This window comes from Ovis canadensis, chromosome 6 (assembly GCF_042477335.2).
Source record: "Ovis canadensis isolate MfBH-ARS-UI-01 breed Bighorn chromosome 6, ARS-UI_OviCan_v2, whole genome shotgun sequence".
Lineage (NCBI taxonomy): Eukaryota > Metazoa > Chordata > Mammalia > Artiodactyla > Bovidae > Ovis > Ovis canadensis.
This window is the reverse complement of record NC_091250.1, coordinates 53,699,663-53,722,416: the sequence shown is the minus strand read 5'-3', so window position 1 is coordinate 53,722,416 and position 22,754 is coordinate 53,699,663. Positions and strand designations below refer to the sequence as shown.

The window sequence follows — 22,754 nt, the reverse complement described above, 5'->3', positions numbered from 1 at the left end:
CCAGTCACTTCATTTTTGTAACTTACTACTCAAAAACTTGGAAATATACTTGTCTACTTCATGAAGGTTCTCTGCTCTAGTTCTGCCCTTTCATGTTATTTGGACAGATTTGTGAAGATACCAGACTCAAAGATAGTGCTGAGCTGTAACAACTATCAGTGATTTTTTTTTTTTTTTTTTTTACTGAATAAACAATGGAGGACACAATTTCCAGAAGGAAATAAACCAGTCACCCACTGGCATTAAATAAATTCAAATTTGGTGGTTTCCGGGACAGTATAGTAACTATTCAAATTCCAAATCCTATGTCAGGGTTGCCTATCCATGCATATGGCTAGACTTCTTTCTTCCTTTGAAAAGGTAACTTGTGTTCCCTGAAACTCAACCTAAAGAACACTCATGGTGGCTCTCATGTCAGTCTGTGCCCTGACATTTTCCTCTGACACTGAGAAATTAAAAGATATGACTAGTGGCTCCCTCTGTAAAGAAAATTCACGCTGTAAACATATAGGTCTCTTGGATAAGGTTATGGCTGTAGACCTGACATGGAAATTAAGTATTCTAAAGAAACAGATAAGTAGGTAGTAACATGAAGGGAGAATCATGACAGAATCACAACCCAAGAGTCAGCATGCAGGCATCAGATCATAGGCCCTGAAGACTCACTCAGTTTCGTGACCTTGGGTCAGTCATCTTACTTCTTTGAGCCTCAGTGGATGATTGTTAGAACTGAATGAGGTCAGTGTAAGAAAGACTTGTAGCATAATGCCTGGCATATAGCAACTGCTTTATAAGTGATGTTTTTAGACTTGTCTCAATTACACTATTTTCTACAATGTGACTGGCTTATTGTCTGTATGACGGAAATGAACCATCACATACCTCCAGTAATAAGTAAAACAAGTTTATTAGAGTTGTATATGTGAAAAAAATATTTTAGAATTATCTGTAATCATTAATCATTAAACACAATAACTATTTGGATTCCCATAACTTAAAAAATTATTTTTTCCTTTTATACTTTCCAAATGCACATGTTCTGTAAACTGTTATGCAGATGGTGGAGAGGGGCTCTGTCTTAGGGTGAGTGAAATTACTGAAGTATTGAAAATAGGCTGAGCTGTCTACATAATCATCGCAGGCAACCTTTGCCCTTATTCGGGCCTGTTTCTGACTATCTAATGAGAGTCAGTCAATATGCTTTAAAAACTATAGGGAGCTATAGACAAATGTAAAGGTTTAGTTTAACACTACACACTTTGGTGAAAGCGGGAGGAAGCTACAAGAGAGGTACTTATCCAAAGTAAGGCCCTGTCCATATCAAATAAGGAATCCAGATGTTACTTGTGGCCTGAGTAAGGGCTGTGTTCTGTTCTTAGTATTCTGTAGACCACAGGTGCCCAAATTTTGAATGTTACTTTTTTGGTAGGTATGTATTAATTAAACATGTCAATCTGTATGTGGGTACTAACATTTAGTTCTTTTTCTTGACTGATATTTTCTTCCCATGCATTTGTATAGTTTTGTGCACCTCTAGAGTTTGTGTTCCCAAATTTGGAGTTTACTCTCTAAAAAAGTAACTTAAAAAAATTGTCTTTAAGTATTGAAAAGGACAATAATATAGTTATTGAGTATTACTCTGTGATGAATACTGTTAAATAGCAAAAAGAAAAAAAAATTTTGACCATGATTTGTTGATCCATGCCATTGTTTTCTTATTTGGGAGTTTGATACCTGATATACATACCTACCAAGATACCTCAATTAATATCATTGTGTTTGTATAGCTTCCTTTAGTTTCTCAAAGAGGCATACATCAAATTTTGTTTTGAAAATACAAATAAATATGAAGACTGGCAGTCGTTGGAGGAAGGAAAAACATTACTGTCATTAATCATATCTCTGTTTTGTTTTTAAAAAGTGATTTACTGTTTTTGATTGGTAGTCTTTTAGGCTGTCATTTTGTTTCATATCTATTTATAAAAATTGAAATCATGTCATTCAGTGAAACAAACAATGTGGGGGAAATTCAGTGAAAATATGATAGTTGTTAAAATACTATTTAACAGGTAAATCTCTGGTTTATGGAATGACAAATGAGTCAGTTGTTTGAAGTTGCAAGGAGGGATCAGGAAATTGCTAGCGAAGTCTGGATGCTGCTGCCATTTACCAATTCTAATAAGCCACTACACTACACAGCTCAGCCTCCTCTTTACTGATGGGCAGAATCATTGACATGCAGTTAGAGGAAGCTTAGGAATGATGTAGCCCAGTTGAACTCATCAGTCGTGTCAAATGAGCTAATGTATATCAAGCTGTTTCTAAACATAAGGACTCACATCTGAAGATGTGAATTGACTTTCGTTAATATTACGTAAGACTTGGGATTACATGTGTGTCACGTGTGGAGTGGCTAGCTACCTTTGGACTGTTATGTCTGTGATTTTAGAGAAGATTCTCATCAGAGAGCTAGTAGACGGGCATAAAGAGCAAGGACTGTATTTCAGCTCCAGCCTTGCAACTCGATTTTATTTGTACTGTAACTCTGTGACTCACTTTTATCATCTCTTATGGGCTTACAGTATACCAGCCTTGCTTGGTTGTTAATGAAATGTGAGATAATGCATGTGAATGTGCCTAGAATATGGTAGGCATTCAACAGAGGTTAATTCCTTCTTGTGTCAAAGTGTCTGTGATCCTTGGTTAAGTTAAAGGAAAAGTTAAAAGGGTTGAATGCCAAGCTCAGTAGGTCAAATATCCTGAGGGATACTGATGAAATCCATATATGCTATTTTTTGTCCAGGGGTATTTGAGTCAGAATTACTTATGTTGCATTCAGTTCATTAAGGCAGCAGGAGCTAAAAAAAAAAAAAAAATGCTGTTTAGAGGTCCAAACAGTAATACTGAGTTTTCTAAGGTTGATCGTTTCTTTGAAATGAAAGCAAAACTAAAGTGCTTTACCCTTTTCTTTTCCAGCATGCTACAAGTGAAAACTGATGAGAAACTGAATTTGTCTGATGGGAATACAGCAAGTTGCCCTCTGAGCCCCATTAAGATGTGCCTTAATCATCCCATTGAGTGGAATCTGAAGTTGACAGCAGCATCTCTAGCAAGCTGTACAGTTCATAACCAAAATCTCAAAAGTGAAGAGAAATAGATTGCAGTTCTTCTTGCACTATCTTTATTTTGTATATCAACATTCTTTCTGCCAATAGCATTTATTGATTTTGAAATATTTCTGGTCTTGTGATTTGTCTATAAAATCATTATTAATCATTTTGATTATATTCTTTGTATTTTTTACGTTTTATGCCAGACCATTGTGGAATTTTGCAGTACAAATGGATTTTGATGTTTCTCTTTTTAATGGTATTTTGTGAATTTTTTACACCCTAAATATATAATTGTCCCGTTTTATTTCTGTACACAAAGTCTTAATATATAATGCATTGTGAAATTTAGAAGGCTAGTGCTGTAAAGACTTCTGATGACCTGACCCATGAACGGTTGTCTAACAGGTGGATACCAACTACCTCGAAGCAAATTGGTAAAAGGCAAAAGGTATCTCTTAGAAGTATCTCTTTCAAAGTTATATATGTATAGGAAATTGATCATAGTTTATCATCAAGTGTTTCATTCACAGGGAGAGTCTGAACTGATCAGTTATTTCTCTGTACTTTTAAACCTATGAAGTCTGTGGGCTTTAAGAGCAATGGCACAACTGCATGTTTACTCTTCAGCATATCATCTGTGCCTCTTGCAGATAAGAATACTGTTTGGTTTTTTGTAAGTTATCAGTTTTGAATGAAAAATGGTCAATGGATTTACATCTATTGATTTTATTGTATTCTAGCCCTTTATTTTAAAGTGTAAAGGGATGTCCTAAAATGAGGATAATATTCCTTTAGTAGTGCAAAGCATAGCTTCATCATTGGCTTATGTGATTGTGTCTAAAACTTGAATAGTAAGAATACTCAAAGTTTGATGCTTATTTTTCCCATGCCAGAGAAAGCAAGCTGTGGTATGGTGGTCCATGTAAGTATGTAAGAATATGGCTGCTTCCCTTTGGATAGCTATGGATTAAAAGGGATTTCATTTATTGAGATTCTGAAGACTTTTACTTATGGCATACCTTTTAAGACCTTATTTATCCCTACCTAGCCCACCCCCCCCCAAATTTTTTAAATGACAGGGATCTAACAACAAAGGCTTACATAAAGAATTTGAAGCACAGGAAGACAGCCAACAGAATGAAAAACAATCATCTGTTTTTCACTGTTTTTATATCACCACCATATCTTCATTTTCCTTTTAGCTTAATAAGCATTCTTTGTAACTTCTGGGCTCCTTTTATATTTCTAAGTTGTATAAAGCATATATACATATGTAACGTAGCAATCTGGCCCAAAAAAGCACAGCAGTCTTAACTTCAGCTCCATCAGAGAACATCACCTTAAAGAAATGGCCTCTCAGAAATAAACCTTAACAAAAGCACACTTATTAAAATAGATCCAATGTTAGGTTATTTCTATTCTGAATAATAGGATTATCAGAGGGTAGATGTTTTGTTGGGTATTAACACAAGGAAAGAGGACTGATTTGACAGAGTAAGTTTCTTAAGTCAGGCACGTGCCAATTTTATTCAGTAAATAAATTTACAGTTGAAGAAATAGTGCTCATAAGTTAGTATGTAGTGAACTTCCTGTCACATTCTTTTCCTACTAGTATTTTTTAATCACTCACAATAAATATTTTGTTATATCCCAAACACAGAAAACCCCATCATTAATACATATATGTGAACATCTCCCTAACCAAGGAACCATCATAACATAAGCAAACTTGGGCTCTCATATGCAAACACTTTGGGGAAAAAAAAAATCACCCATACAAGTAGCATTATCAAAATATTTTAAAGTGTAAGGATCACAAAGTTATCAAAATGTAACTGTTGAACTTGGATGCTGGGGACTCTGGTTCATCATACTAGTCTTCCCTGGAACTAAGCTTGTTTCTGGCTAGTTTGTGGTGTTTTTATTTTTCCTTACGATGTCATTTTTAACATGTGTTCTGAGGTGTTATTATCTATCTTGGATATGCCACAGCTAAGTCAAGTTTCTCAAAGCAAGCAGCCAGCGAGTTGTTACACTTAGATGTTGCCCATATGCCATGATTTTAAACATGAAAATTCGGGAGACTTGTTAAAAGGTAGGTTCCCAGTCCCACCTTATTTTCTTATTAAATCCATGATTGATTGATAGCAGATGGAGTAGTAAGCACCCTTATAGATTCAATACAGGATAAAACAATGTGAAATCGCACACCGGAATTTCTACAAGAATCAGACTTTAATTTTCATACAAGGGTAACTTTATTAAAGCAAAGAACTGAACATAATTTTAAAGGCCATTTTTCAAAGGACTCCACCTCCATCATTTCTTCTTCTAACTTGTATCTTCATTGAGAAATTGTGCAAGGTTAAGTTTCGTTTTTTCTAGTGCTGCTGTTTTGGCTCGTCTTGGTAATCTCATCTTCATTTCTGATTCTGGTTCTGGAACTTCATGATCACTAAACAGATGTTGAAATACAGCAATTTAAATATAAGCTTTAAAACCAGTTTATTTATAAATAAAACTTTGTTTCTGTCATTTTATTAGTGTGTGATTGATATCCTGATTCCACTGAGCTTAAAACTAAAATCTCAAAACCAAGAAACACTGACCTGGTATTATACAGAATAAAGCAAAAAACAAAAACTTCAATTTCTATAATGAAGCTTGTAATTAAACAGGAGCCACAGCAACTGCCCAAGAATTTTATGGGATACTCAAGTAGTGAAAAAAATAAGTTCTATTTATTTAGGCAAATAATTCCTAAAACACTAAATAGCAAGTATCCCCAAAAGATACTTGTTCAATTTAATCAAACCTTTAAAGTTATATACTGAAAATATATACATTTTACCTATGAATGAATGAATGAATGAATGAACACAAGACAGCTGTAAACATTCAGCTTCCAACAGCGGCTTATTGGCAGAAATCAAAAATAAATTATACCACTAACACCATCTAAATTACAGGCAGAATTATTCTAACATTATAAATGTAGAGAACCCAAATCTGAATCTCAGTAGTTTGCCAATTCAAATTCAGAGATGTCATATATATGTGATCTTTTAATTAGATGAATAAATGGAAATATAACTTGAAAGAACATAAAAATAATTACATAGTACTAAAAGTCATGTCAACCAATAGGAAAAGCACACAAACCAGAGGAAGTCAAATACTCCTGGATAATCTAAAAAGCTATACATTCTCAGATTATCCTGTTATATATTCACAGTATAAGCAAACTACAATTTTTTTAACTTCTAGATAATTTTTTTAATGAAGATGGGCTTCTTGACATATTCTAGATGTACATGGCATACCTTTCAGAGTTAGCCTCAGCTTCAACAGTCTGACGTCTTCTGTTCGTTCTAGCTGAAGCTATCACTTTTCTCCGTCCTTAAAGACAGTATATAACTCATTATCAATTGCTCATTTTAAACCTATTTTCTCAACTACCCATCCTTTATTTTCCCCTCTTCAACACCCTTCCCTCCTGGTTCCCAGACACCTTGATACAAAGTACCAATACCACAGAGAAATGGAACCCAAGTAAGATTAAAATTTTACTAATGTAAGCTCTGACAATAGGCAAGGGAAAAGATGGAAACTGAGTTATACGGAGGCAAATTCTGTTAAATTCATTTGGGGAAAAGAAGCATGTGAAAAATGCTACATAAAGAGTGTACCCTTTATGGCACAAGGTATATGTAGACCTAATGATAAGGTCAGAAGTATAGATTAAGCCCATAAAACAGGTCCTAAAGAAATAGAACTTTAATCAGTAAGATATGGTTTCTTGTAAAATATTTAAATTTTACAAGAAAATATTCAAAATATTCAAATTTGAATATTAAAATATTCAAACTACAAGGTCAATTCAAATGTGTGCCCTAAAACATTTTGGAATAAAATTAAAGCCTTTATATGCTGGAGGAGGTTACAAAAATTCTACCTGATAGAAATTTACAAAGTTACAAAGTAAAGTGGCCTCTGATGATCCTCATTTATGATAATAAAATACCATACATAAATGAAATTGGAGCTATTAAAAAAAATAGGTGGAATTCTTGTAGTATATCTGACTAAAAGCAATCTGATCAAAGCCAAATTATTCAGTATGGTCATCTGATTGAAATTTATATACCATACTTATTTGAGTGAGACTTTTTCTTTTGTTTTCTTCCAACATTACGTATTTGTTTGTAAACTTCTAACGCAGTTATCCCCAAGAAAACATCCAACAATATGGGACTAATATGGAACAATATCTAGCAATCAGCATTCAAATAACTGGCTCCAAAACAATATCATGGCCAGATTTCATTTAGAAATAATTAAATCTTAATAGAAAAGGGCTTCAAAAAAAAAATTTTTTTTTAAATGGTTGACTCATGAATGGAATTATTAGCATTCTTTAGTTTGCTTGGATGTGTTTTCTGATTCTTCTGTAACAAGCATGCATTGCTTTTGTAATAAGAAAATAATAAAAGATTAAAAAGACCTTGATTTTCAGATTTTTTTTCTAAGTGACCCCTAAACAGTCAACATTTACTTTATTCCAACAAAACCCTTATTGTTGGATATCCCTTGGAAAATAAATTATGTTGGGAAAATATGAAATAAAAGGAAAATAGAAGCCCAGAAAAATACTAGGAGGATAAAAAGGACAAAAATGCTTTATCATGTAAAGGACAGACAACAAACTGATAATATAAATAAATCTTAGTTTAACCCAAACAGCCCTTTGCAACAGATCTTTTGCATCATACTTCTTTCAATCAAGAGCACTTGAAGCAACAGATATTACTTTTAGACACAAAGTAAAACCTAATATAAGCTGAAACAAATCAAAAAGATATTTAAGGATATGTAAGACACTGAAAAATCTTTACACTTAACTAAGGAAACCAAGTATTTCATTTGATAACAAAACTGAAAAGTTGTAAAGTTAGACAATCCATGTTATTACCTCTGTTGGTCTTTTGCTGAGTGGATTTCACTCCAGTTGCTTTTACTTCCTTGACAGGAGTTATGTATACATCTTTATTCTTTTCTATTAAAGGAAATAATACAATTATTAAAAAAAAGCCTCATAAAATATGAGCAAGTCAGTGACAATCAGTCCCCACAGCAGCTACTGAAAAATGTACCATAAATAAATGTTCTAAGTGTGAACACTGGAAAATAACCAAGCAAAACTCTTAGGAACATAGCAGGCATGGTATTATGGTGAGAAATGTACACAAAAAATCTATGCAAGTACAATAAACACTTATCAGTAATATTAATACACTTTCCCAAGTGAATTTAATTAGAAAAACTTCCATTTCTGACATCTATCACTTAGATGTTAGAGGAGGAGAATCTTAATACTCAGGTTACTATATCGTTACCATCTTCACTCTGAAGAACAGTCATAGCTGTGATGTCATCCTGTGCTGCTACAGCTTGGTCACTATGTTCTTTCATTCCTTTTTCTAACTGAATCTTGATTTTCTCCAAAGCTCTTAGACATGTTCTATCTTTTACTTGCTATAATAGAAAAAAAAATTTTTATACAGCATTTTTTTATGCAGCATATTTTTTAATGCAGCATTTTCTAACCTTTTAAAAAACTATATAATGATAAAATTAATAAAGCATTCTAAAAATTCTATTAAATTTTGAAGGAAATATTTACTTCAAGAAATGAGCACCAAATACTAATGTGTGTATAAATTTAATAGAATGTAAATTCTACTTTGATTTAAAAAAATATATACACATTAAGAGTGACTAGAAACTACTTACCTCCAGAATCTCATTCAACACAACCAGAAGATCTTTAGCAAGTTCGCTGCTGAGTTCTAAAGAACTCAAAGCTTTCGTATAGACCCGAACTTCTGGTGAATATGGACATGTTAGGATCTCATTGCAAATTTTCATAGCCAGATTGTCATGAACTGTTAAGGCCTGGCAAATCAAGAGAAAAATACTGGTAAATTGAAATGGTATCTTTATAATACAGTCCTACATATCATTTCCAGCTAATGATCTTGTCATAATCCCAAAATGCCTAAAACAAAATTAACATAGTCCTCCCCACGTGAGCTCCCCTTCTTATAGCAGATGCTGTGGTACAATGCGTACTGAACCATTCACTCTCCAGGCTACCATGAGTTTTAAAGGTTAAAGGTTCCCAGGGTAGACTGAACCAGGCTGAAGACAATGGGCTTTGCTTAAGGTCACACTGCCTCCCCAAGGGCTAATCCACATTCAGTAACTGGTAGATGTGTAGGTACAACAGCCCAGCCTTATCTCAATTTCGGACAAACCAAAGAACAATGCCAATTCTGGAACTTCCTGTGAGATCGGCTGAGGCCCTCAGACTGCATGACAGTTCCATCTCTCCCTCTGCCCAATCTATTCCCTTCACTCCTCCAGGATGCTGCTCATCAGAGTGCACCCTGACGTCAACAGGCTCTTGAGGTCTTCTGTCACCCATACCTAGGACCTCAGAGTTACCTTGGATTCTTCCAACTCCCCCGCCTCAAACAAAGCTCTTTCTGCTAGGCTTCTGTACCAGCAACTTTTTTTCTATATCAATTTCTACTACTTTTCACTATTACTTTCTATTCTCTTTCTATAAGCATTTATTTCCTAAAACTAATTTTTTAACTGCTCTCTTTATTCTCTATTCCTCTTACCAACTCACCATACCTAATGAAATTGACAATCAAATTAATCTTCCCAATAATGACTGTTATCCCATTAAGCCTTTCATTATACTCCCTGCAAATAGAGTCAACTCCAAATTCCCTATCCTAATGTTCTCCCCTAAAAGGCCTATTCAGGATCCTTAGCTGTAAAGATTTTTCCACAGTTCCCCAACATGACTTGTAAAACCAACTACATTTGATCACCTGCACTGAGTCTTTTTCTCTATCCAAATCACTCCTCAAATCCAAACAAAGCCTAAGTGAATTTTATTCAGTCAGATTTAAAACCAGTAATGCTGAACTTATCATCCAAACCACATGAAACCTGCCATCTTCTAAAGCACTTAGCTATATCACTGACCCTTACTATATTGTCTTAATTTTTGTAATCTTCTTTCTAATAACATGTAACTTAGTAACTCAAATGAGGTATGCTGTCACTAAATATCAAAAACTAAAATATCAATTAAAACAGAAGACCAATACCTTCAACTTAATACGCTGACATCTGAAATAATTCATAACACATTAACTTTCAATATGGTGAATGTTTGATCAAATGATATTAAAGGGTTAAAAACCAGCTTACATTTAATTTGTGGGAGAGTATGCACTAACTGTATCTTCTCTAAATTAAAAACAAAACTAAGCTTCAGGTGAGTTTCATCCTTTGAATTCCTCTTCCTTGTATCAGAAACATAGCAGGTAAATCAATAATTGAGCACTCAGTGAGCTCTACATACAGGTCATTATTCAGAATGAGTAACAGCCAGCACGAGGTGGGGAGGGGATGGTAAAAATGATGAATTGTTGGAAATTTCCATTCAGTAGCAAAACTGTTAGCACTTTTATTTTTATATGATATCTCCCCATTTCCCAAAAGGCCTTTTTTAATTAAAATGTAGTGAATTTGCAACATTATATTAGTTTTAGGTGCATGACAGTTATTCATTATTTTTATAGATCATACTCCATTTCAAATTATTTTCAAATAATGGCTACATTTCCCTGTGCTGTACAGTATATCCTGGTAGTTTATTTTATAAATAGTAGTCTGTGTCTCTTAATCCCTTATCTCTATTTTATCCCTTCCCTCTCCTCTCTGATAACCACTAGTCTCTACTTTATATCCGTTTGTTTTGTCATATTCGTTCTTTTTGTTAGATTCCACAAATAAGTAATTAACAGAGTATTTGTCTTTGTCCGAATTATTTCAGACAAATTATTTAAGACAAAATACCCTCTAGGTCCACCGACACAGTTGCAAAAGACATTTTTCTTTTCTTAGTGTTATGTACTACCACATACACCAGAAATCTTAAGATCAATATGCAGCCTCTCTATTTTAAAGAAACTATCAGAAGGATTATTTTACCAAAACAACAGTGACCTGCATGCTAGTTACTACCCTTACCATCCATAGGCTAATATACTCACCCACCTGATAATCTTGGGAATTCTTGGCCTGAGGATTTAACCCACTTGGTCTTGTCAAATCTACAAGTAACTCAGCAACATTAGTGATATCTATTTCAGCTAGAGGAGAAGATGCAGGGGCATTGGCCAGTGTTTGCAGAGTTGGAAGAAAGGCTTCTTCAAAACATTCCTGGTTAGTCCTATTGAAAAACAATTCAAGGTAAGTTAGCAAAGAAAAAGCAAATGATTCTTTAAAAACAACATTATATGCAAAATTCACCCTATCAAGATATAGTACATGTTTATCTAGGACAGTGCCAAATAATTCAGGTAGATAGAATCTAGGTAAATTCTTCTCATTTACCACTGAAGAAAAAGAAAACTAACAGCAAAATACTATAAATACGACTCATGAGGAGCCTGGATTCAATTTCAAGCTAGACTTTGGTTTATCAATATGACTAAATACCTGCTTGCATAAGCAAACATGGGGAAGAACACGCCTAGGCAATGTCGAAGTCGAACATCCTCTTCAGTCACAGGATTGTACCATAACAAGACAAGATGAGAAAGAATCCTGCTGCTGACCAAGAGTCCAGAGAACATCAGCTTGGCTAGTCCTTCTGCAGCTCCTGTCCTGAGTTCAGACACCTATTAAAAATGACTTTCATTAGAAGAAAATTTTTATTTGTATTAATACTTCCCTTTTAGGCCTTACATTGTAGCCCATCCTACAGTACTTTTATATAAATTTATCCAAAAGTATTCACGTTATTATGATTATTTAAAGGTACATAAGAGGATTTTATTTCTTCTTTTTAGGTTAAGGCTATGTGACGAACTATTAGTCTAGCTATAAATTCCCTTTCAACTCTTCAGAAGAACAGAAAGAACCAAAAGGTAATACTGTGAAACCAGAAACCAAAACCATATGTATTAAACAATTATCATGGTGCTAAGATATAGAAAACTTTCAACAACAGTCTCTACCATCAGAGACGGTGTCTATAAATGAAAGTTCCACAGGCAGGAGTGGCAATATGTGTGAATAACAGGTAAAATGTGAATAGAAAGTACACAAAAAGAAAAAGGCATTGCTTAAAAAGGGTAACCAAAACAAAACTAGAGAAAAAAATGAAAAAGAGGTAGTGGTATTCAAACAGAGATACGGGTATGAAAGAGTAGTAGTTTAAAATACTGGCTATTGAGCCTGAATTAGATTCAAGCCTCTGATACTTCCTAGTTGCATGATCTGATCTTATGCGTATTACTTAACTTCTTTGTGCCTCACTTTTTTCATATATAAAAAATGGGATAACAGAAGTACTTACAACAAAAAACAAAGAATATATGTAAAACTCTTAGAAGTGCCATCCACACAGTAAACCCTTAACAAATGTCAGTGATTATTTTTACTACAGATAGAAAGTAAGTTTTCTTAGCAATCAGATTAGAGAGACCTTGAAAGTTAGGTAAAGAAATTCACCCTCAATGAGGTAGGATATCGTTGAAGATTTTTGAAAGAGTACTTAGACAAATGAGATTTCAAAAAAATAATGTTGACAGGTCATAGATTATTTAACTAGATTCTGTGACGTATATGCAGACTACATCATACAAAATGTTGGGCTGGATGAAGCACAAGCTGGGATCAAGACTGCCGGGAGAAATATCAAAAACCTCAGATACACAGATGACACCACCTTTATGCCAAAAAAAAACAAAAAACAAAAAACAGAGGAACTAAAGAGCCACTTGATGAAAGAGAAAGAGGACAATGAAAAAGCTGACTTAAAACTCAACATTCAAAAAATGAATATCATGGCATCCAGTCCCAACACCTCATGGCAAATAAATGGGGAAACAATGGGAACAGTGACAGACTTTATCTTTTTGGGCTTCAAAATCATTATAGGTGTGACTACAGCCATAATATTAAAAAGACAATTGCTCCTTGGAAGAAAAGCTATGACCAACCTAGACAGCATATTAAAAAGCAGACACATTTCTTTGCCTACAAAGGTCCATATAGTCAAAGCTATGATTTTTCCAGTAGTTGTGTGGATTTAAGAGTAGGACCATAAAGAAAGCTGAGCACTGAAGAATTGACACTTTTGAGCTGTGGTGTTAGAGAAGACGCTTGAGAGTCCCTTAACTGCAAGGAGATCAAACCAGTCAATCCAAAAGGAATTCAATCCTGAATATTCCCTGGAAGGACTGAAGCTGAAGCTCCAATAGTTTGCCCAACTGATGCAAAGACCTGACTCACTGGAAAAGACCCTGATGCTGGGAAAGACTGAAAGCCGGAGGAGAAGAGGATAACAGAGGATGAGATGGTTGGATGGCATCACTGATTCAATGGACATGAGCTTGAGCAAGCTCCAGGAGTCGGTGATGGACAGGGAAGCCTGGTGTGCTGCAGTCCCATAGGGTCACAAAGAGTCAGACACGACAGAGCAACTGAACAACAATGTTGATAGGCCATAATCCGGGAATGAAAGACAAGTCTAAACTAGAAGGGACAGAAGGGAAAACAGTGGAATGAGAAAATACAGAAATTATTTCAGAAATTTTTTCAAAACTCAAAAATGAAGAGAAAAATATAGAGGTTGATAAGATTAATAAGTGCCAGAGTACTGGCAGGTTCTTTCCACACACAAACTCATTTAGGGCTCAAAACAACCATGAGGGCAGATACTTTGTTCCACCCAGCACTGTATTCTCAAGACCGTATAGTTACTGGCACATAAATAGCTGTGAAATACTTGTTGACTAAATTAAAGAACCAGCCTGAATAAACATCATTTTCCCCATTTCAAAGATAAAGAAACAGTCCAGAGACAATAAATATCTTATTGAAGATTCAAAGATGTTACCAGAACACAAGTCTGTAAGTCTCCAATTCCAAAGGCTGCATGCCTTTCATCTTTTTAAAATTTCTAACATAGGAATTTGAATTGGGACAAGACTGCAGGTCTTTAAAGCATGTAAAGAAAACTTGTATATGGCCCAGAGGACAATTAAGAAAGTCAAGATTTTTTAGTGGTTATGACAAAAATAAAATCAAAGTCACAGAATCTAGTGAAGCCAGAAAGAGATTAATGAACCTGTGCTATTTAAAAAAAAAAACCCAAAAAACAAAACTCATTCATCTACAGTCAAACAGTGTTCCTGTTCAATAGTTTTCCATCTACACAATGTCAGCAAACCCACAGCACTGGATAAGTCCCAACAAGAAGTCAGTCTTATCACTTGGCTAGTGACTTAAAACTTAAGAAAATACTAATAAGGACTTATTTCCACCAACTTATAGTCAAAATGTGATGTCAAAAACTGTTACATTAAATATTAATTTTAAAAAGGTCAACTCATCAAAAAGATACTTATAAACATAAAACAGAGCCCCAAAACATCTGGAATACATTGATGGAACTGTAGGCAGAAGACAGCTCGAAAATAATAACTGAAGACGTTAATATGCCACTTTCCATAATGAATAGAACAGCTGGAAAGACCAATAAGGAAGTAGAGGACTTAACACCATAAACCTACCAAACATACAAAACACTCCCCCCAACAACAGTAGACTACACAGTCTTCTGAAGTGCACTGGAACATTCTCAAGAATAGAGCCTGTATTAGACTCAAAACCAGTCTCAACAAACTCATAAAGAATGACATCAAACAAAGTATCTTCTCCAACTACAATGGAAAACACTGAAAAGCGTAACAAAAGAAAACTGTAAAATTCACAAGTATGTAAATTAAACAATATATTCTTCTTACACACCAACAGGTCAAAGTAGTCATCAAAATGAAAATTAGAAACTACTTAAATAGATGAATAAAAATAAAAAACACAGAAACTTTTGATATGCACCAAAGTGTTCAGAGGAAAATTTATAGCAGTAAATGTCTACATTAAAAAAAAAAATCTAAAACCAATAAGCTAACTTTACATCTTAGAGAACTAAAAAAAAGAGACAGAAAATTAGAGGGAAAAACAAACTCAATGAAACTGGAAGTTGGTTCTTTGAAAAGATCAACACACTTGAAAAACCTTTAGTTATATTGACAAAAAAAAGAGGCAAGTAACTAAAATCAGAAATGAAAGCAGAACATTACAACTGGCCTTACAGAAATAAAAAGGACTATAAACATAATACTAAGAACTGAATATCAACAAATTAAACAACCTAGAGGAAATGAACCACATCCTAGAAACACACAAATTGCCAAAGGGGCTTAAAAAATAGAAAATCTGAATACACCAGTAAAAAAATACATAGATTGAATAAGTAAATCAGAAACTTCTCCAAAAGAAAACTCTAAGACTAGATGTGTTCACTGATAAATTTTACCAAATATTTAAAGAACTGACAGCAATCTTTCTCAAAGTCTTCCTAAAAAAAAGAAGAAGAGAAAACAATTCCTATCTCAATTTATGAGGTCAATATCACCCTGACACCCGGCACACAAAGACAATGCAAGGAAACTATAGATTAATTTCCCTTATGAATACCAATGTAAAAAATCTTTACCAAATTACTAGCAAATCAAAACAAACAACATATTAAAAAGATTATACAACATAACTCAGTGAGATTTATCCAAAGAATGCAAGGGTGGTTCAATATAAGAAAATGAAGCATTATAATGTACCACAGCAATTAAAAAAAAAAAAATCACATGAACGTTTCAACTCACAGAGAAAAATCATTTGACAAAATTAGACATGCTTTTATGGTTAGGGGAAAAAACCTCAGAGAAATAAAAATAGAATTTCTTTAAAACGATAAAGGGCATTTATGAAGAATCCACATTATAGTCAACAAAGACTGAAAACTTTCGCCCTGAGATCAGAAACAGGATAAGGATGCCTTTTTTAACCACTGCTATTCAAGACTGTACAGCAAGTTCTAGCCAGAACAATTAGACCAGAAAAAGAAAGAAAAGATATTCAAATTGAAAAGGAAGAATTAAAGCTGTCTCTTCACAGATAACTTGATCTTAGAGAGGAAATGCCAAAGAATAAACACACAGAGAAACTACAAGAGTTAGCAAATGAATGCAGCAAAGTTGCATGATACAAACTTAAATCAATCCACACACAAAGATACAGCTGAGTTTCTATACAACATGAATGAACAATCCAAACAAGAAATTAAGAAAATAATTCCATTTACAATAGCACCCAAAATAAAATATACAGGAATAAATTTAACCAAGGAAGTAAAAAACATGGACCCAGACACCTATATACTAACATTTTTGAAAGAAATCAAAGACAACCTAAATAGAAGTAAAGACATTTGAATTAATGGATTGGAAAACATTAAGATAGCAATACTGCCCCAATGCAATCTACATATATTCAATACAATCACTATCAGAATTCCAACAGACTTTTTTGCAGAAATGAAAAAGTCAATCCTCAAATTCATAAGAACTTTAAGGTACTTCAAATAGCCAAAACAATACTGAAAATAATGAGCTGAAGTTGGAAAACTCAACTCCCTGGTTTCAAAACTTACTGTGAAGTTACATGAATCAAGAGAGTTTGGTACTGGCTCAGGATGGACAGACAATGAAAAAGAACGGAGAATCCAGAAATAAACCCATATACTGATGATCAATTGACTCTCTGATCCTCCACAATGGTGCTAAAACAATTCAGTAGGAAAAGAATAATCTCTTCAACTAATGGTGCTGAGACAACTGGATGCCCACAGTTAAACCAATGAAACTGGACTTCTACCTCACACCACCTACTGAGATATTACCTGAAAATGCACCAATACATCTAAATCAAAAGCTAAAGAAGTAAAACTTTTAGAAGAAAATAAAAGGATAAACTTTCATGGCTTCTGATTAGACAGTGTAGTCTTAGACAAAACACCAAAAGCACAAGCAACAAAAGATGAATTAGTCTTCATGGAAACCTAAAACTTCATAAAAATCTAAGAACATTATTAACAAAGTAAAAAGCCCAATCTAAAAATGGGCAAAGGATGTGAATAGATATTTCTCTAAACAAGGCATACAAATAGCCAAAAGGCACAGGGAGATACTCATCACTAGTCATAGGGTAATTTAATTCAAAACTACAGTGAGGTGCCAATCCAATCTACTAAAATAGCTGAAAATTACAATAACAATTTTCTCATATTAATTTTAATAACAAACAATAAAATTGTTTAAAATAACAAGTGTTGATAAGGATGGAACCCCTGTTCATTGTTGGACACTGGGAATGTAAAGTAGTTTAGCTGCTATGAAAAACAGTTTGGCAGGTCCTCAAAAAATTAAAGAAATTACCATATGAAACCATGAAATTCCTACAGAAAAAACAGAGGGTAGTAAGCTCCTTAATATAGGCGACAAAAGCAAAAATAAACAAGTGGGACTATATCAAACTGAAAATCATCTCCACAGCAAAGGAAATCATCAACAAAATTAAAAGACAGCCTATGGAATGGGAGAAAATATTCACAAATCATATATCTGATAAAGGATTAATATCCAAAATTATATGTAAAGAACTCTACTACAACTCAATAGCAAAACCAACAATTTGATTAATTGTTGTTCCCTGGTGGTCCGCCTTCCCGGCGGCTAAGTCCAGTTGTCAAGACTCCACCTTCTACTGCAGGGGGCGTTGGTTCAACCTTTCTGACTTCAGATTATACTACAAAGCTATAGTCATCAAGACCGTACTGGCACAAAAAAAAGAAATACAAACAAATGGAACAAGACGGAAAGCCCAGAGGTAATCCCATGCACCTATGGATTCCTTATTTTTGACAAAGGAGGAAAGAATATACAATGCGGCAAAGAGAGTCTCTTCAGTAAGTGATGCTGGGAAAACTGGACAGCTACTTGAAAAAAAATGAAATTAGAACAGTTCCTAACACCATACACAAAGATAAGACTCAAAATGGATTAAAGACCTAAATGTAAGACCAGAAACTATAAAATTCCTAGAGGAAAACACAGGCACAACACTGACATAAATCACAGCAAGATCTTCTATGACCCACCAGAGTAATGGAAATTAAAAAAAAATAAACACGTAGGACCTAATTAAATTTAAAAGCTTTTGCACAGCAAAGGAAACTATAAACAAAGTGAAAAGACAACCTTGAGAATGGGGAATAAATAACAGTAAATGAAAGAACTGACAAAGGATTAATCTCAAAAATATACAAGCAGCTCATACAAATCAATAACAACCAAAACAATCAATCAAAAAATGGGCAAAAGACCTAAACAGACATTTCTCCAAAGACATGCAGATGTCTAACAAATACATGAAAAGATGTTTAACATCATTCATTATTGGAGAAATGCAAATCAGGACTACAATGAGATATTACCTCATAGCGGTCAGGAATGGCCATCATCAAAAAATCTACAAACAATAAATGCTACAGAGGGTGTGGAGAAAAGGGAACCTTCCTGCACTGTTGGTGGGAATATAAATTGATACAGCCACTATGGAGAAAAGTATGGAGACTCCTTAAAAAACTAGGAATAAAATCACCATATGACTCAGCAATCCCATTACTAGGCATATATCCTGAGGAAACCAAAAGTGAAAGACACATGTAACCCAATGTTTACTGCAGCTCTATATGCAATAGCTAGGACATGGAAGAAACCTAGATGTCCATCGACAGATGAATGGATAAAGAATCTGTGCTCTCGCACGCACACGCATGCGCTCTCTCTCTCTCTCTCTATATATATATATATATATATATATATATATAATATATATATAAGTATATGATGGAATATTACTCAGCCATAAAAAGGAACATACTTGAGTCAGTCCTAATGAGGTGGATGAAGCTAGAGCCTATTATACAAAGTGAAGTAAGTCAAAAAGAGAAAAACAATTATCGAATACTAATGCATATATATGGAATCTAGAAAGATGGCACTGATGAACCTATTTGCAGAGCAGCAGTGGAGACACAGACATTAAGAACAGACTTATGCACATGGCTAGGTGGGGAGAAGGAGAGGGTAGGAGGTGTGGTGAGAGTAACATGGACACATACATCACCATATATAAAATAGTCAATGGGAATTTGCTGTATGACTCAGGGAACTCAAACTAGGGTTCAGTAACAATCTAGAGGGGTGGGATAGGGTGGGAGGTGGGAGGGAAATTCAAGTGGGATGGGACATGGGTACATCTGGCAGATTCACGTTGATGTTCGGCAGAAACCAATGCAATACTGTAAAGCAATTATCCTTCAATTAAAAATAAAATTTTAAAAAAATGAGCAGAGGAATTGATAAACATTTTTTGAAAGAAGATATACAAATGGCTGACAGGCACATGAAAAGGTGCTCAATACCACTAATCACCAGGAAAATACAAAACAAAAGTAAAATGAGGGAATTCCCTGGTGATCCAGTGGTTAAGATTCCACCTTCCAACGCAGGGGGCATGGATTTGATCCCTGCTCGGGGTAACTAAGATCCCACATGCTGTATGGTGCTAGAAGAAACCTGAATACTTCTATGCAAAAAAAAAAAAAAAACCAGCAACAACTGATCATACCTTGTACCACAAGCAAAAGATTAACTCAAAAATGAATAAAAACCAAAATGCAAAAACCTAAAAAGAATTTAAGGGAAAAAAAAAAAAACCCCACCACAATGAGATATCACCTCACACTGTTAAAATGGTTTTATCAAAAAGACATTTGGCAAGGATGTGAAGAAAAAAGAACCTAAGCACAGTCTTGGTGGGAATGTAAACTGGTGTAGTCATTATGAAAAGTAGAATGAAATTCTTCAAAACAGTAAAAACACAAGTACTACATGATTCAGCAATCCCATTTTGGGGTGTACATCCAAAGGAAATGAAAAGAGACTCTTGAAGACATATCTGCACTCCCATGTTCACTGTAGCATTATTTACAAGAGCTAAGATATGGAAACAACTTATGTGTCCATTAGTGAATGAACAGAGAAGATGTGAGATATATAGTACAATATTATTCAGCCATAAAAAAGGAAGGAAATCCTACAATTTGCAACAACAGGACTAGACCCCGAGGACAATATACTAAGTGAAACAGCCCAATAAATACTTTCTTGGTATCACTTATATGTAGAAATCTTTCAAAAAGTTAAACTCAGAGAAACAGTAGAATGAATAGTAGTTACCACAGATTGGTGGGTGGGGGCAAATATAGAGAGGCTGGTAAAAGGGTGTATTTTCAGCTATAAGAAGTTCTATTATACCTTTAAAAAAAAAAGATAAATAAGTTCTCAAGACCAAATATAAAATATGGTGGCAAATGATAACACTATAATATTACTAAAATTCGCTGAGAGAACATAAATGTTCTAACTTTAAAGCGAAAGAAAGGTTGAGGATATATTAAGCAATTAGTTGGGATGAGGAGCAGAAGCAAAATCCTAAAACAGCAAAGAAGAATTAATATATGACCTGGTAACCCTACTTCCAGAAATATACTCAAAAGAACTGAAAATAGCTACTCAGCCATACATATCTTCATAGCAGCACTATTCACAACAACCAAAGGTGGAAACAGTCCAAATATCCTTCAGTGGATGAATGGCTAAGCAAATTGTGGTATACACATAAAACAGGATATTATTCTGCCATAAGAAGGCTTGTGACACAAGTCACAACATAGATAAATCCTGAAAAAAAGCTAAGTGAAAGAAAGTAGACAGGAAGTCACATATTCTATGATTCCATTTATAGGAAATATCCAGAAGAGTTATATCCATAGAGACAAAATGCAAATTGATGGTTGTTACAGGCTGTTAGGAGGAGACACTGGGAGCAACTACTTAATCTTTGGGGATATAAAAATGTTTTAAAAATTAGAGGCAGTGGTTGCACTACACTAACTGTCAATTAATTGTTCACTCTAAAATTGTTACTCTATATCAATTTCATCTCAATAAAAATTAAAAATTTTATAATTTAAATGTTTATAGATGCTTTAAAAATGTAGTTAATGAGTACCTTAAGGAAAGAGATCTAAGCCCATACCATATCTTAGAACTTGTACCCACTCAATATAAGATTATTTTAAATTATTTCTTAAGACTCTTTGGGAGGGCCTCCCTGGCAGTCCAGTGGTTAAGACTCCGTGTTTTCAGTGCAGGGGGTGGAGTTCAATTCCTGGTCGAGGAACTAAAATCCCCATGACATAGTAGAAAAAACAAAAACAAAAACTCCTGGGTAAGAAATTTGTAAGTCATAGACCATAAGACAGAGAAAAAAGATGAAAAACAACAACCTCCCAATAGTCATTTCATTTTTGTTTACACTTCAATTCTCTAAACATGTAATTTGATAGTGGGAAATTAGGTATATTCCAAGTGAAAGAATTATGATATTCAAAAGGCAAAAATTTTAAAAATGCCAGCCAAGTTTAAACTTCAGCTTAAAAAACTAAAAAGAACATAAACATATACATGCTAAAAATGACCTTGCACACTAACAGGGCCATGATTATTTCTTACCTCACTATCTAAGAAATCAGAAAGTAGTTTCAGAACATTCTTGGCTATAGCTGTCTCTTCTTCAGATTCTTTTGACTCTTGCTCTTCATTGGAATTTACTTCTGCACCTTCCTTCTGAGTAGCTTTGATTTTTTTAGTTTTAAATGGTTCAAATCCAAATGTCATCAGTTGATCAAAGATTGCCTTTAAAGCACTTATTTTTATTGTCACATCATCAATTTGCAAAACCTAAATTGAAACAACATCCCCCACCAAAAATAAATGAGGTACACTTTCATTCTGTTCACACAACATAAAATTAACATATATCTTAGTCTAATTTCAACAACAGTGTCTACATATAATATTTTTAAAAACTTAATTAAAATTTATTCTAAAGTTATTGTTATTTATACCATGACACTTAAAAGAGTTACATTTCTTTCAGAAAAAGTTCGTCAGTAAAAATTTCCTGAACTAGAATCAAGCAGAATTATTTGTTCCTTTTATATATAAAAATGTGTATGAGTATATGTTCAACGAGTATATGTTCAACTATGATTTTATTATGTTTTTAAGATCTAGAAAAACTGTTCTATTATATTGTAATTGTTTAGGGCCATTTATAAAGACAAAAGTATTACATCCTAACTAATGAAAAGCATTTACTGGAACATCAGTATTCCTCTAAGCTATGAAGCTTCATTAAAGATAACTTTTTTTTCTTATTAGTGCGATAAATTCAGATTTCATTAATCATCAATTAATTTTCATCGAACTGGAAGGAAGTAAATCACAAAACCCAGCAGTTTGTATGAGTATCTTAAGTTAAGAAAACTGAATTCCTATAAACTAAATTTAAAAGCCATGAAAAAAATAGAGTTGAATATTTCTACTATGAAGAAATTTACTATTGGTATGTTCTCTAATGTACTTAAATTTTGGTCATTGATATGCTTGATTGATTGATAAGCTATACAGCTTAGCCCATAGAATGAAAAAAAAAAAAATATATCACCAG

At 33.9% G+C, this 22,754-nt stretch overlaps 2 protein-coding genes across 15 annotated transcripts in view; one reads left to right on the top strand and one right to left on the bottom strand.

The window, feature by feature from the left end:
- The window catches only part of LCORL (ligand dependent nuclear receptor corepressor like), a 170,199-nt gene extending 166,100 nt beyond the window's left edge, over positions 1-4,099 (top strand). For 11 of the 14 annotated variants that reach the window (XR_011446609.1, XM_069593753.1, XM_069593755.1 and 8 more), the window contains one exon: positions 2,977-3,233. Coding sequence is in view for 3 of the 14 variants with exons in the window: in XM_070292451.1 (XP_070148552.1) it covers positions 2,977-3,157 (181 nt within the window). In the remaining 11 variants the exon portion in view is untranslated. Of the gene's footprint in view, positions 1-2,976 lie in introns of all 14 variants that reach the window. The other 3 variants (XM_069593754.1, XM_070292452.1, XM_070292451.1) reach the window with 1 other exon arrangement.
- Positions 4,100-5,352: 1,253 nt separating this feature from the next.
- Positions 5,353-22,754, bottom strand: part of NCAPG (non-SMC condensin I complex subunit G) — a 46,177-nt gene continuing 28,775 nt past the window's right edge. Inside the window, exons 14-21 of the mRNA XM_069593766.1 lie at positions 21,755-21,982; positions 11,700-11,881; positions 11,256-11,430; positions 8,907-9,068; positions 8,510-8,648; positions 8,086-8,169; positions 6,437-6,512; positions 5,353-5,568 (exon numbers count right to left, since the gene is read on the bottom strand). Of these exons, the coding sequence (XP_069449867.1) occupies positions 5,445-5,568; positions 6,437-6,512; positions 8,086-8,169; positions 8,510-8,648; positions 8,907-9,068; positions 11,256-11,430; positions 11,700-11,881; positions 21,755-21,982 (1,170 nt within the window). The 3' untranslated portion in view covers positions 5,353-5,444. The remainder of the gene's footprint in view (positions 5,569-6,436; positions 6,513-8,085; positions 8,170-8,509; positions 8,649-8,906; positions 9,069-11,255; positions 11,431-11,699; positions 11,882-21,754; positions 21,983-22,754) is intronic.